We start from the raw sequence: 16,178 nt of genomic DNA, 5'->3' as shown, positions 1-16,178 counted from the left end.
GTTGCAAGTATGCCAATACTATTCTGGTCTCTAGAAATGGCTTGGAAGTCTCATCACATAATAAACAGCACACCTCTCCTCAACAAGACACATGATTTGAGGTAACATTCACGAAAAACCTCAAAGAAACTTGTGACCAATTCATTGAATAGCACAAATTTTCCTTCCCTTTTTCGCTATTTGACATGATTCACTTGTCTTTTAATACACTTGTCTCCTTTCTGCTCTTTCCTGATACTTTCAGCTATCTGGCATTGCAAAAGAGATGCAATAGTTTAGTAAATTCACCTTCAATATCTTAACACTAAAATAATCAAGCACATCAACCCAAAAATGCTGTGCATCCACAACCCTCTATATCTTCTAATGCATGGCCTATCAGTTTTAAATTACAATTAAGTTTCACTTTTTTATTTTATTTTAAAGGTGCAACAAAATTACCATGTATTTTTTTTTTTACTGCACCAGAATTAAATATTTCCACACTGGCAAATTAGCTCTCCATTACCTGGAGGTGTTTAGTGGGTGAATATACCTTAAAAAGAGCAAAAATCTCTATGAGTGATTCTGTCAAATGTCACCAGGTGTTCACCAGGGACCGACCCAGCGGTCCATCCAGAACCTGCCCTGCAGCTTTAGTGCTTCAGTAGCAGACAAACGTCTCTTGTGCCCACGTTTGTCCCTTGCTGGAAGGATCCGAAATAATGGCTAAGACGTACATCACATCTCACCGCTGCCACAATGGGAGAAATGGCTGAATGTCAGTGTGAAGGAGAATTTCTGAGACATTCATTCTGGATGATGGAGATCTAACAAAATAAAACTGAGAAAATGATGATTCATGCTTCTCTGCATGAACACGAGCTCAAAGGAGCATGCTCAAATATGCAGCAGGTGGTCAAACTTATTTAAATGTATTCATTGCAAATGTACAAAAATGATTTGAAGTCCAAGAGCAAGAAATTTAAATAGTTTATGAGCAGTTTGGATGCAGAATTATTCATTTATGTATGAGTGACACAATTGCCCTGCGGTAATGAGACACAGCAAATGCCGTCTTTAGTGATAATATTCTATATGAATATTTTATGCTTAAAGTAGCTTTATTTCCACACGAGGAAAGAAAAGACAGTATCATCTGAATAGTTAAAAGCACATTTTAAAAGAGGCAGTATCTTTTTTTCTGAAGATGAGGTTCAAAAGAATTTTTTTTTTAAATGAAACAGGAGAGAAACAAAGTTTGATTTGGAATTCACAGGACAGTCTCAAGCTTTTGTGAGAGCTGCCAAGGCGACGCTTTATTTCAGCACAAAACCTCCAGTCATCCACTTCTTTAAGCTATTTCTCATTCGGTGGCTCTTTCTCAGAGAACTGCAGTTTTCGCATGTAATTTTTCATCTCAGTATGACAGTCTGATAACCTTTACTACTCAGAACAGGTCTAAAAAAGTGCAATTTTCACAGATAATTCAACTCAGGCAAGATAAGAGAGGCAGTACCTCGGATGAAAAAAAAACAATAGTGCAAAAATAAAATAAAAACTAATTTTACTCAATATGAAATCAAATAATGCAATAATCACTCATGAAGTAACACTATCCAACAGTGTCTCTTTTGCCTCTCTTGAGCTCACTGGCTTCTTGTTGCAGATTTAAAGTGTGGTTGAATTTGGAACAGAGGGATGCACACAAAAAGCACTGTGCTTTGTGATTAGTGCTAATGCAGGGTTCCTCTGAATGGTTGATAGGATGTTGCTAGGTTCTTCTGGATGGTTGCAAGTGTGTTCTGAATGGTTGATATGATGTTTCTGGTAGTGGTTGCTAGAATATAATGATTGCTAGAATGTTGTTAGAGTGCTCTGAATGGTTGCTAGAATGTTGCAAGTGCGTTCTGAATGTTTGCTAGAATGTTGCAAGTGCGTTCTAAATGGTTGCTAGAATGTTGTTAGAGTGTTCTGAATGGTTGCTAGAATGTTGCAAGAATGTTCGCTAGAATGTTGCAAGAATGGTTGCTAGAATGTTGCAAGTGTGTTCTGAATGGTTGCTAGAATGTTGCAAGTGCGTTCTAAATGGTTGCTAGAATGTTGCAAGTGCATTCTGAATGGTTGCTAGAATGTTGCAAGTGCATTCTAAATGGTTGCTAGAATGTTGCAAGTGCGTTCTGAATGGTTGCTAGAATGTTGCAAGAATGTTTGCTAGAATGTTGTTAGAGTGTTCTAAATGGTTGCTAGAATGTTGCAAGAATGTTCTGAATGGTTGTTAGAATGCTGCAAGTGTGTTCCAAAATGGTTGCTAGAATGTTGCCTGATCACATAATAAAGTAACATCACACCTCTCCTCAACATGATTTGAGGAATCATTCACAAAAAACCTCAAAGAAACTTTTGACCAATTCAATGAATAGCACAAATTTTCTTTCCCTTTCCTTTCATGATACTTTCAGCTCCTGTATCCTCATAATCACTCTCATCTTTCCTTGTCTTTCTTCCTCTCTAGTTCTGAGAGGTTTGCTTCACCACTAACTCGACCAGCAGTGCTGTCAGATTGAGTCAACAGATGCAATGCGAGCAGACAAACACTCTGAAGCCCGAGCCAATCTGTCTGTTTGTCTGAGCGGAGAAAGAAACAGGAACACGCAGAGAGAGAGGAATAAAGAAGGGATTGAGGGGGAGACAGTAGGAAAAGGACGATAAACAGGGTTTAAAGGATGAGGAAATTATGAATATGCAGACAGAAATCTAGAACATTTGCAAACAGGCTAATTTGTGGAAGGAAGATGCAGAATAACAGAAGGGAATGTGCTGGTTGTATGTGAAGAGACAGTCGCAGTGGGCGTTCACAGCCTGTTTTGTCTCTTTTAGGCCTTTTTCATTACATTCCCCCACATTCTCATTCGTTCTATGTGTCTCTTGTGCTGACAGCTCCAGTATTTCGGGCCCTGCCGAAGGCACCGTCAGACACGCTTGACGTGCCGTTTGTCATTCGATTGGCCAGCAGTGACGGGCTCAGGCAGATGCTGAAACTGACCTTCTTTCAGGCGATACGATTCAGTTACGTAACACGGACGACAGTGGGGTGACACAGTTAGTGGAAGAACAAACTACAACCAGAATATTGAAGCAGTTGAATTTAAAGAAGCAGCATGTAATTTCAAAGTTGGAGCAAAGATAACTGCAAAATAATGACTGTTTTCAAACAGTTTTCACAGATAGCTCTGCCCCAAAACTGAGCAGTTTTTGGGCCGCAGAGGAACGTTGACAGAGTCACTGTTCAACTCTTGATGAAGTTAAACAACCAATAACTGACTTAAGTGTCTCTGAACACACCGGAAACTATTTGAACATACATACAAGTACACATCACCGTTAACTACTAACCATTACAGCACTAAAATCAACAAGCAATGGCCTAAATCTGCCACTGATGGATGCTTTCAATTTTAAACGACCCAACTAACCCTTAACATGCTCATTCATTTGTTTACTTACCCAGTACATACAATTTCACCATATTTCAAAACATTTTTCATAGACTATTAATTATTATTAGGGTTGTCATTTGATCAAAAACAGTTAATTGTGATTAATTTATTATTATTTTTTTTTTAAATATGTTTAAGTTGAAGAACAAAAAAATTAAAGTTAAAATTAAAATTAAATTAAAATTAAAGAAATAATTTTTATTAGTGCTGTCAAATCAATTAATCATGATTAATCACATCTAACATAAAAGTTTGTAAAAATATATACGTGTGTGTGTGTATGTGTGTATATATATATACGTGTGTGTGTGTATATAGTGTGTGTGTGTGTATATATGTATATATATATATATATATATAGTCATTATATAATATATATACATATTATTACCAACTTTCATATTAGATGCGATGAATTGCAATTAATTGATTTGACAGCACTAAATATTATATAAATAATACTAAAATAACACTGATTATGCATTTAATGTGATTGGAGAAGTAAAATAAAGCATTTCCTACACTGTAAAAAAAGAATTGTTGGTTTAACTTAAAGTAAGTTACCTGATTGAGTTAAATTTGAGTTAATTCAATGAAGGCGATTGGTTTAATCAACAGAAACTCAAAATATTATGTTATCTGAACCACATTAATTATCTAAGTTGATTTGACAAAAGAAAAAATTTTGTGAATACAAATCATGAACATATTTTTTTTTTACAGTGTATAAAGCAAAAGGTGATATTTCACATTCACATGCAAATTAAATGCCTTTAAAAATACTGAATTAATACCAACAATTCTTGCATTAATACTCGAAAGTTAATTAGCAGCCCTAATCAGTCTAATCAAACACAACCCAGATAAGTTGGCTTCAGAAATCCACTCATATATCACCTCGGTATCACAGGCCTGTGGGAGAGAGTTTATTAACTAGGTTAGTGCTGGTTTGAACTCATCTTCTAATCTTTAAATAATCTCCCTTCAAGTCGCTGAGCTCAAAATCCACACAGGAGAGCTGAAACTCCACTAAAAGCTTGATTTATTCTCAAGAGGAGAATACCAGCCAAACTCTGTTTTTATTTCCCACTCGTAACTCAGTGTTCTACTTAGCAACAGTGCTCTAGTTTGACACCAACAGCTCAAAGCCCAGATGCTTTATGATGTCATTAGATTTCTGAATATATTGAGAAGCGTCACATGTGCAAAACTGACCTCCATGTAGGGTTATTATATTATGGTCTCAGGGTCTGTGGGATTTTTTTCCCCCACTGGTTTTATCAACCGACAGATGACAACTGTGCATCTGATTGCTTAAACATGGCGAATGTACATGTAATGTTAGGGGTTTGTTCAAATCACACTAACTCACCGTGAGCAATAGTAATATTGATGCTGCCTTAGTAAAGCTCACTAATTATGGCTTTCACAGCACATCCGCAGACTCTTTCGCCTCTCTGCCGCTCTTATATTCTCCCACTCAACTATTCTTTCTCTCTTTCTCTCTGTCCTTGGCAATGATGAGAGCATGATTGAAGTGGCAAGAAGGTAATTGGCATTCTGGAACAATGGTAATGACCTCTGAAAGGACTTGTGCTGCCCCGGTGACAGCCACTCATTTCTGATTTGTTTGGACAGCGCATCATTCTGTTCATTTCACCCTCTCCCTCCTCGTGCATTACCGTCCTTTGAAGAATAAACAGGATTTCGTGACAGGCTGGTCATTGGCTCCTGGGCCGCACAGATGAACCAGCGGGCCACCGTGTCTGAGGGTTTTTTTGAGGTTTCAAACTCTTAGAGATGTAATGCATTCTGCATAAAAATAAAAAAAGTTTTTTCTTTTGCAACCGGCTATATTTGCATTCCCAAAAATCTGGTGTAGAAACAATTTTCACTTACAAATTGCTAGTTAATTTCACAAACAATTACAAAGAAGTTAACGGTGCTGCCAAAGTGTCTATTTACAACGTGCTTTTGCTGCGTTGCCAATCACAGGCATTTCTGTTGAAAATAATGACCAATCAGAGGTGTTTAAAGGGGTCCATGATTACGATTTCACTTTTTTAACTTTAGTTAGTGTGTAATGTTGCTGCTTGAGCATAAACAACATATGCAAAGTTACGACGCTCAAAGTTCAATGCAAAGGGAGATATTTTCTGTTACAGAAATCGCTTTTTAAGGACTACAACAAACGGCTGGTAGGGACTACAACGAGCTTCTTCCTGGGTTGGTGACATCACAAACCTTAAAATTTACATAAACCCCGCCCCCGAGAACACACAACAAAGGCGGTGAGACCATTGGACTGCTTCACAAACGAGGGTCAATTCAACGCTGGATTTGCACAAAAGATTAACATGACGGCACATGCTAGTCGATGAGTTGAATCAACTCCACAGCAACTACATAAATTTATCCACTAACCATTCAGAAACGTCCAGTTTCATTCTAAAAGTTGTAACTTCTTCCTGAGTCTCTCCATCAGTGTCGACTCCGGTTTGAACAATGTAAGGCTGAACACCGTTACTGACAATCCTCATTTTGGCTGCGTGAGATTCTCCAGCTTTGTTGTTGTTGAGCGACCGAAGCGTGAGCTGTTAAAGCTCCGCCCTCTTCTGGAAAGGGGGCGGGAGCAGCAGCTCATTTGCATTTAAAGGGACACACACAAAAACGGCGTGTTTTTGCTCACACCCAAATAGGGGCAAATTTGACAAGCTATAATAAATGATCTGTGGGGGATTTTGAGCTGAAACTTCAGACACATTCTGGAGACACCAGAGACTTATATTACATCTTGTGAAAGTGATATAATAGCTCCCCTTTAAGGAATGTTGATATTTGAACTCATAAGCATCTTCTATTGTTTTATTACTTTTCTTTCAAATTCGTGCACACCAAGAGAGATTGTTAACCAATACATCAGGTTATTTTTGCAAAATAAAAGTTTTATTTACAGTGACTTAGCAGAATGCTAGAAATAAATTGCTTTTCATTAGACATGCAATTGAACCGCTGTGTAAAAGTAACAAGAGAAACCTTTTAAATCTGATGCAGCAAAAGGTCAAGATTCACACTCACCATTTTTGTCAGCTCTGCGGAAAATCTGTGAAGAGATAAAGATGAAAAACAGTCAATGGCCAGTTTATCAACGTGAGCAGCATTCAGAAGCACTGGGGATTGATGGAAATGCTCAGTGGTGATCAATAATAAACATAATTTGGCCTTTAAAGAACTGTGGAGCTTTGGAGCTTTATGGTGTTTTCTCTTCAGCACTGATGGAACTTGACATTATAACTGAGATTTCTTCATTAGGCCTGTTAGTCACATAAACAAACTAGTCATCCTTTTATAAATCATGCAAAATACACACACACTCTCTCTCTCTAAGAGCTCAAACTACACACAATTTTTAAAAACGTGCAATTTCTACTTTTGACCTCTAAGTGGCGCTATAACCATAGACTTTCACTAGGATGGAGTTGAGATGCATCTTGCCATGCTTTTTAACAATATTGGAGAAACATGCATGATGCATAACTTTTGAATGCTAGTGTTGTTTTGTAAATAAATGCATGTAGGCACAATTTATGGTTGCCTAAAAACAAAATTCAAGCATTTCAGAAGAATCCCTTTGATCAAAATATTTTAAGATAATAACCATAAATTCTACTGGATCATCATAACAGAGAAAATGGTTGCTATATTCTCAAGGGCAGCTAATCCTTTTATCTGTCAAGCGTTTTTTTTCCCACTCCTCCTTCCTCCATTGGCTCTTCAGGCCGGTAGCCCAAACATATCACATTTGTGAAGGCTTGAGACTCATCTGAGATTCAGGGTGAGAACGTTTCTGAACAGTTTGCCTTTGAGGATTATGTAGGTGTTGACAGTACAATCATCCAGTGGCTAAACACGGCTCATTCACACCTGGACGGGGTCGGCACCCTGTTATAGTTTTCAATGACTCCTCAAGTGCTTTTAATACCATCTGGCCTTCACTTCTGACGGGCAAAGTTACTGTCAATACAAGTCGATGCCCACAAGGGTCTGTTCTATCTACGATCCATACATGTACCTGCAGTTCTCTGATTATTGGGTGATTATAAAGTGTATGAGTGAACATAAAGAGGCTGCGTTCAAGGGTCTGATAGATTTCCACAACACGGATCCATGTGTTTCCACAGAATAAAAGGCTCTTGAGCCTGACTCAGTTCTTGTTGCACCTCACACTACTTTAGATTTATCTCACCTGTACATTTATCACGTGTTACACTCTTAAAAATAAAGGTTCTTTATTGGCATTGTTCCATGAAGGACATTTAATATCCATGGAGCCTTTCCATTTGCACAAAAGATTCTTTATGGTGGAGAAAGGTTCTTCAGATTATTAACACTCTGGTGCTCTTCGGTCATTTTTGACCGAAAAAATTACGTTTAGTTTTTTTTAGAATTTTTTACTTCATCGGAATGGTACGAAACTTGGTAAAGGTTTTGGCACTTGCTATGTGAACACAAAACAAAAAATCATGGACATGATTCGAAAAGGTTAAATGGTCCTGAAAAAAATAGTCACACTCCTCGCGGTCAAAAATGAGCGCATTAAAAATGAATGGGAGACGAATTTCATCTAGTGGAAGCGTTTGGTACTGCACCCAAACAAAATCTTACTGAAAGCTCATTTTTTGAGATATCAAGCTCAAATTTGGAACACAACTTGTTTAGATGTATGGCTTTGATTTTCTTGTAGTTTTCAGGTTCTCATTTTCAGGTCTATGTTCAAAAAGTGAATAAATATATTATAACTACAGTGTAACTATAATTTAGTACCTAAAAATACAAAATATTAAATAAAAACCATTATCGAACTAAAATATAGTATAAAGTATATAAAATTTAGGTCATTTTTGACCCACACGTGAAGAACACCAGATTATTAAATGTTCTTCACATTAAGAAGTGTTCACTGAAAGGTTCTTTGGGCAACTAAAAATGGCATCTACCATCAAGTTGTACAACAACTCAGCTAGATATGAACAACATCTAAAGCCAGACTATTCGTTTTCATATACACCTTTAAAAATCAAACCTTTTCATCATAAAGTATATATTTATAAGATTTTCTATCAATATTTCTCATTCTTTGTTCCTCATTAGCAGGTTTTTATGCTTATTTTCATTTTATAGCTTATTTTTTCCAAAGTCATTCCTCTGCTATTTGCTTCTTTTATGTAGCTCTGGCCTGTAAGTGCCATTCTGAGAGCTCAATTTCTCCTCTGGGATCAGCATCTAAATCATCAGGTGGCCAATTTATTTTATCTCATAAAACACAGCTGTAAGTGTTCAAATTTTACAGCAAAACAAAGCAAAAACAAGCAAAACAAAGGAAAATTGAAGTAGAGTGTCACCGTCAGACTAACTACTCACTTCTTGTCTAGACCTCAGTATTGACAACGTAGCAGTTTATACATGTGGTTTCAGTGCAAATGAATGTATTTTAGATCTTATTGAGATACTTGTATTTAATTTAAATGAATAGTTCATGCAAAAAGAAAAATGTAGCTCTGAAATCTCATCCCAGTTCATGTAAAGTCAGAACTGTGAGTTATAAAGTCAGAATTGCGAGATATTAAGTCAGAATTGCGAGAGTCAAAATTGTGAGATATAAAGTCAGAATTGTGAGATATAAAGTCAGAATTGCGAGATATAAAGTCAGAATTGTGAGATATAAAGTCAGAATTGTGAGATATAAAGTCAGAATTGCGAGATATTAAGTCAGAATTGCGAGAGTCAAAATTGTGAGATATAAAGTCAGAATTGCGAGATATAAAGTCAGAATTGCGAGTTATAAAGTCAGAATTGTGAGATATAAAGTCAGAATTGCGAGATATTAAGTCAGAATTGCGAGAGTCAAAATTGTGAGATATAAAGTCAGAATTGCGAGATATAAAGTCAGAATTGCGAGTTATAAAGTCAGAATTGTGAGATATAAAGTCAGAATTGCGAGTTATAAAGTCAGAATTGTGAGATATAAAGTCAGAATTGTGAGATATAAAGTCAGAATTGCGAGTTACAAAGATAATTGTGAGATATAAAGTCAGAATTGCAAGATATAAAGTCAGAATTGCGAGATATAAAGTCAGAATTGTGAGATATAAAGTCAGAATTGCGAGTTACAAAGTCAGAATTGCGAGATATAAAGTCAGAATTGCGAGATATAAAGAGAATTGTGAGATATAAAGTCAGAATTGCGAGTTACAAAGATAATTGTGAGATATAAAGTCAGAATTGCAAGATATAAAGTCAGAATTGCGAGATATAAAGTCAGAATTGTGAGATATAAAGTCAGAATTGCGAGTTACAAAGTCAGAATTGCGAGATATAAAGTCAGAATTGCGAGATATAAAGTCAGAATTGCGAGATATAAAGAGAATTGTGAGATATAAAGTCAGAATTGCGAGATATAAAGTCAGAATTGCGAGATATAAAGTCAGAATTACAAGATATAAAGTCAGAATTGCGAGATATAAAGTCAGAATTACAAGATATAAAGTCAGAATTGCGAGTTATAAAGTCAGAATTGCAAGATATAAAGTCAGAATTGCGAGATATAAAGTCAGAATTACAAGATATAAAGTCAGAATTGCGAGTTATAAAGTCAGAATTGTGAGATATAAAGTCAGAATTGCGAGATAAAGTCAGATCTGACAAAGTCAGAATTGCGAGATATAAAGTTATAGTCAAAATTGTGAGATAAAGTCAGAATTGCGAGTTATAAAGTCAGAATTGTGAGATATAAACTCGCAATTCTGAAAAAAATGTCAGTCTTTTTTCTCTCACAATTACACATTATAACACAGTTGCAAGTTTATATCTCACAATTCTGAGAAAAAAAGTCAGTTAGTAAATTGTTATTTCAAGGCAGAAACAAGCTTCCTGAAACAGCTGCATGAAGATCATGCTTTTATATTTCTTTTGTGCTCCAAATAGACATTAACATTTTTTGAATAAACTATTCTGATAACATTTCTAAAACAAATGTGCAGTTTCACAGTCTTATTAAAATACAAACAACTTTAAAACACAGCTAACTGGCATGCAAAATTAAAATGTCATTCAGACAAATGGTATTAACTAAAACCAATAGCTGGATTTGCATTTGGCTAAGAGCCAGACACATTCACATTCAGTGCTGACTAATCCCTCTAGAGCAGATTAATCTAAGAAAAACGACACCCGGATAGAGATTAAAAGGTGAAATATACTCGGTTTATGAAGAGCAGGCTGCATGTCTGTTGATTCTTCAGCTTTATATTACACAATAAGGTTTGCAAAAGCCAGATGTGCGACAGTGCATTGCCAAAAGATAAGTGTAGGATAATGCATCATTAACAATGTCCTTTAAAGGTCATCTGAGCTTCCTGCCGAGAGATCGTTTCCAATGGCTCTCTGGCAGGTGTTGAGCCAGTGGGGAGACACGGGTCCTACTGACTCCGTTCACTAGAAAGAGAACAAACGATTCACAAAGCACAATATCAGTTGAGTCACGCTTTATAAATAGGCCTGACAGCATCTTAGTTAATCCAAACCTCGTTTTCCTTCAGAGCCCACGGCTTGGTATCAGCGCTCAAGAGCTTCAAACGCGGGTCGAGGGAATTATAAGTAGCTGTTCGCTCTTCTCATGTCAGTCGGCTTTAGAAATTTCGAAGATACAGACTCGGGAAAGATGATTAGTAATTATCGCCTCGGGGAGCGAATAAATACCTCCCACAAACACAAGCTCTGTCCGACGTGATATTTTAACCCTTAAGGCTCACTGTCTATTTTAATCATAAAAGCAACCCTTAATCTAATTTAATGTTTTCATTAGCAGGTCATGTACCTCATTTCTTTTAATATAGGTCGTTCATCACTACAAGAAATATTTTTTCTGTTAATCTCAATTTGATCTGTAATCGTCGAGCATTATTATTACTACTCTTCAACTCATTCATACCTAACGCTCAAAATACTTAATTGATTTGAGTAGGACAAACTTAACAATTAAACAAAATCAACTGTTATGAGTATTTAGAACTTTCTTTTTCTTTTGAGTTCACAGCACTGATATATTTCAAGTAAACTGAACTGTTTCATTGTTTTGAGTTGAATGAACTAATTTCTTTTCATTCAGACTAACTTAAGTTGAACTGAAACTAGGCTGGGATTTCTATTTCCCAGCATGCTTTGTCCAAGGCACTTGAAAGGGAGAGTAAATGCTAAAATTAGGTGTTATATAATGTTTTTTTTGTGCAAGATTAATGGTAAGTACGGAGCCCCTCACATGACATGCAGGAAAAAAGAATAAATCGTGTGCACGATTTGCTATTTTGTTCCCTCGATTTGCTAAATCGTGCGTACAATTTAGCAAATCGAGGGAACGAATTAGTAAATCATGTGCATGATTTATAAATCAAGGGAATGACTTAGTAAAGCGTGCGCAAGAATTAGTAAATCGAGGGAACGGATTAGCAAATCGAGGGAACGAATAAGTAAATCGTGTGCTCGATTTATATATCAAGGGAATGACTTAGTAAAGTGTGCGCACAATTTAACCTACTATTGTTTTCCTGCATGTAATGTGCAGGGCTCCGTAGGTAAGGGAGATTTAGTACTGATTTAATGTTTTGTCTGCACAGCCGAGCACCAAAATGTCTTCATAAAATGTAAAACTCAATTTTGTTGATGTTGTACTGATATGAGAAGGCTCAGTAGTAGTCCCTGCAATATTTAATTTCATGCATAATTCTACATCCTGAAGATAAATTCATAAATAAGAGATGTTTCAACATGATCTGAAATGCAAGGCAATAGACAAGCGGCAACATTAGCAATCGTCTCTTCAATTAAATGTCGAAACAGTACAAGAATGGAAATTTGACTGAATCACATGCTGAGAACAGATTCAATCCTTCCAAGGAACACAGCAACATTAATCATGACGCCCATCAGAACTGTCAGAAAACATCTCTGTTATTGCTGTGATGATCAAAGACACAAACACAATACTTTGAGTTTTTTGTATCTCCCAATTGCACATGCCGAGTCTTAATTTAAAGACAACAAGAGTGCTCGAAAAGCTGGAGTCAACATGAAACGTCGGCACCCTAATGTGACGTGCAAGAGCATATTCAAGAAAAAATGTAGGATTTAATCCATCTGGAATTGATTGGGTCATGAAACGTGGGCGTTTTATATCAGAATGGAGTTGGTTCTGAATGCGGATTGCAAGATCAATTTCACCCTGCAGAGCATCTTCAATCATCCCAATGGCGATGCTTTTTTTTTCAAATCAATCATTATTTGATATTATTATCCGTCAACTACTGGCAAAGATTTAAGAAAGCCTGCCTCAACTACAACAGCAGCCTAAAACAATTACTAGTATTTGGCTACTGGTTAACATTCACTAAATGCCTGCACAGCGTCAACCAAAAAAGAGTCGAAGTGCCCCTATTATGCTTTTTAGAATATTACTTTTCATGCAGTGAGTAATATAGCTGTTTGTGAAGATCAAAGTGCACGCCAAATAAAGTTATTGTCAGAAATGAGTCGTCAGTAATTCTAGTCTCACTTCCGTAACATACCAGGTTTGTAACAAATTTGCATAAAGCCAGCCTATGGTCTTCATTGGCTGAATAACATCTACTTTGCCCCGCCCTCAATCACTGTAGTTGTAGCTGAGACTGGAAGAGTTTGGTTGGTGTTGTTGACTCTTTTCTGTGCTGCAAATCCACTTTAAAAGGATTGAGTTGAAGAATTGATACCAGGGCATAAAACTAACTTTTTGCCACACTTAAGAAAATTTACTGGCCAAAACTATTTTTTTACCAGCCATGAAACAACAACAAGACACCAATATTTTAGATACTAGTGAAAATTCACAATCCTCTATTCCAATTTCGATACCACAGCTAAAACTACTAGCTTAACTAATATCATTTTAATAGCCTAAATTTTTAAAGACAAGTAAACAGTCAATAATCAAATAAGAATAAATAATCAAATTACATGCAAAAGCACAAATAAATTTAATACAACAAACTAAGATACAAATGAAATAAACATTGTTTTTCAGGCAGGTCTGACGGTAGTTTTCAGGTACAGAAATTTAATAAAGTATTCTAATCAAATAAATAACACTGCATAGTCTTCATATCCTTTTTGAAGTTCAAGAGCAGTGAGTGATTCTTTGTTGTTTGGTTAACATTAAAAACGCAGACAGCACAGCAGCAGGATTATTATGATGCTGTCACTTTAAGAGCGAATGCATGCACGGATCATGCCTTTTCTTTCTCAACTGAAGACATAACCGACTATGTTTACCAGGATATTTGCCGAGAAGGGCATTTTGTGACATAATTTTGTGTGAATTTGTCAGTTCAAGCACAGGAAGGAATGAAAGAGAGCTCAACTTAGTATTTGTGCACTCAGACACGGCTTTCAGGGCATGCGCTTCAGATGTTGAACTTCCTACATAGCGCGCCCTTTCGCGTCTTCTAGCGCTTGAATATTTACATTAGAAAGGCTTAAATTTGCGTGATGATGCAGCACTGACCCGTCAACTGTGCCAAGCGTCATTCACGCTTGATCACGTTCATGTTCTCATAACATTGCATTGTTAGAATTCATAAAAATGTTACTAGCCATCTGGCGACTGAGTTTCATATACTCGCCAACACCGATTTTTACTCGAATTTGGCGCATGGCGAGTGTTAATTGTAGGCCATGGGTAAAACCGATGCCATAATTTCTGATGCGCGCTGTAAGTGGTCAACCAATCACAACAGACTGGGCCGTCTGACCAATCAGAGCAGAGTCGGCTCTCGGAAAGAAGGGGTTTAGAGAGGCTGAATCATTATCAGACTCTGAAAAATGAGGTGATGTGCAATATATATTACGAGAAAATTAAAGTGTTTTTTGACTATTGATGCATGTAAATCTATTGACTACAAAAAATTAGCAACCTTTAAAATAGCATAAAAGGGCATTTTAATACTTTTAGATTAAAGATTGCACTAATGAATCATGCAAAATAAGACCAGGAATGTGTTAAATAGCATCAGTTTTGATTTCAGGTTGACTTTAAAGACACCGAAATAGACAAACACGCACATATACACACAAACACACACACACACACACACACACAATCACCTCTGTTGTCAGACCCCCTCTATGACAGCTTACTTAACCCTGCTGAGAGAACATCTGCAACTTTTTATCTGTCACTAACACGGCTGAACACAGCCCTAAACGTGCTGAAGCAGGTACTGAATATACCGTCACACTGATTCTACATTTAAACATCCACAATACAATAAACATTAACAACAGGAAGATTATTTATAAGTGCAATGCAATATTGATGATACCCTTGATTATATTTTAAACTATTTGACAGAAAAATCTATTTGATCATGATTAGAAATTCTGAGCAAAATCCAGGTTTGTGCTTAAAAATGACCAGAATGTTTTTGTTATGGCAATGTTTACAGGTACATATATATAATATTTAATGTATTTGAGCACAAAAAGCAAACATGCAAACACAATATCTATCGATTCATTTTAAGAGAATATGTCACATTGCATTTTAGACATGAAGCAAATCGTGACAGTCACTTCCCTCAAATATGATTCACCCGCAGCAATTGTTTGGCATAAATGCATAAAAACATCAAAATCATTAAGCATAAATGACAATTATGGCCGGGGAGTCACAAAGAAAGGCATTCTCATTAGAATAAATTCCAATAAATTAAAACATGTTCATATGTATATTGGAGCCTCTACATGCTGATATGTTACATATGTATCAGACATATATTTAAATATGTAAATGAGATATAATGTAGTGCATCAGATGTTACAAGGGAAGAGTAAAAATAAGACATGACAATGCAAGTGGATTTTCTTGTTAATGATTTGTGCTTCACAATAAGCACATAAGCTTATGCATCCACTGCATTATTCATTCCACAAACTGCCCTAACAATCAAAGCTTTATAGCATAACCTATTTTAAGACCATACATTTTAACATGTGCATAAGCAACCCTTCTCTCTCTCTCTGTCCTGCATTCATAGAAGTGATACAGTGACTTCTTGGGTTCAAGGTGAATGTTTGCATGCTGACCTATCGGTGGGGCTGATTGCCCGAATGTTTGGCTACTTACATCGTGAAAGATGGACAGTCCGTGAACCGCATCCTGCATCTGATGCTGCTGTTGCTGCTGCAGTTTGGAGCGGAGATGCTCGCGCTTCGCCGACTGGAGACACATCGTGATCATTTCGGTGCACGCCAACATCTTTAAACGAGTTATTCGAGAATTTAGACAGAAGAATATGCACTTAATGACACCGATATATATGCAGATGAGATCGGAACTGGTGTGTGAACAGCAGTACGGCGGTGATCTTCTGTGCGAATGCTGCTGATGCTGAGGAATACTAGTGAACGCCAACGAATCGTTCTTTTGAACGAACCAGTTCGTTTGAATGATTCGAACGAATTGATTCGAAAAGCGCTTGTGAACAACTAGTCTCTAAGGGAAAATTTGCTGTGTTGTTATTTTTGTAGACTACATAAAGCAGGCTGGAAAGGATTTCACGTTTATTGTGTACCTGTAATTTGGATTTGGGGTCATTTTGCTTCCATAACATG

The 16,178-nt window shown here is 36.6% G+C and overlaps 1 protein-coding gene and 1 long non-coding RNA gene across 2 annotated transcripts in view; both read right to left on the bottom strand.

Moving 5' to 3' along the window:
- Positions 1-15,972, bottom strand: part of necab3 (N-terminal EF-hand calcium binding protein 3) — a 39,465-nt gene extending 23,493 nt beyond the window's left edge. The window contains exons 1-2 of the mRNA XM_051896194.1: positions 15,691-15,972; positions 6,558-6,582 (exon numbers count right to left, since the gene is read on the bottom strand). Coding sequence (XP_051752154.1) covers positions 6,558-6,582; positions 15,691-15,822 — 157 coding nt within the window. The 5' untranslated portion in view covers positions 15,823-15,972. The remainder of the gene's footprint in view (positions 1-6,557; positions 6,583-15,690) is intronic.
- LOC127513950 (uncharacterized) overlaps positions 1-16,178 on the bottom strand; it is a 200,981-nt gene that overhangs the window by 132,492 nt on the left and 52,311 nt on the right. The window lies entirely within an intron of this gene.

Source organism: Ctenopharyngodon idella, chromosome 6 (assembly GCF_019924925.1).
Source record: "Ctenopharyngodon idella isolate HZGC_01 chromosome 6, HZGC01, whole genome shotgun sequence".
NCBI lineage: Eukaryota > Metazoa > Chordata > Actinopteri > Cypriniformes > Xenocyprididae > Ctenopharyngodon > Ctenopharyngodon idella.
Note: the sequence above shows the minus strand (reverse complement) of the source record. Positions and strands in the feature narration are given on the sequence as shown.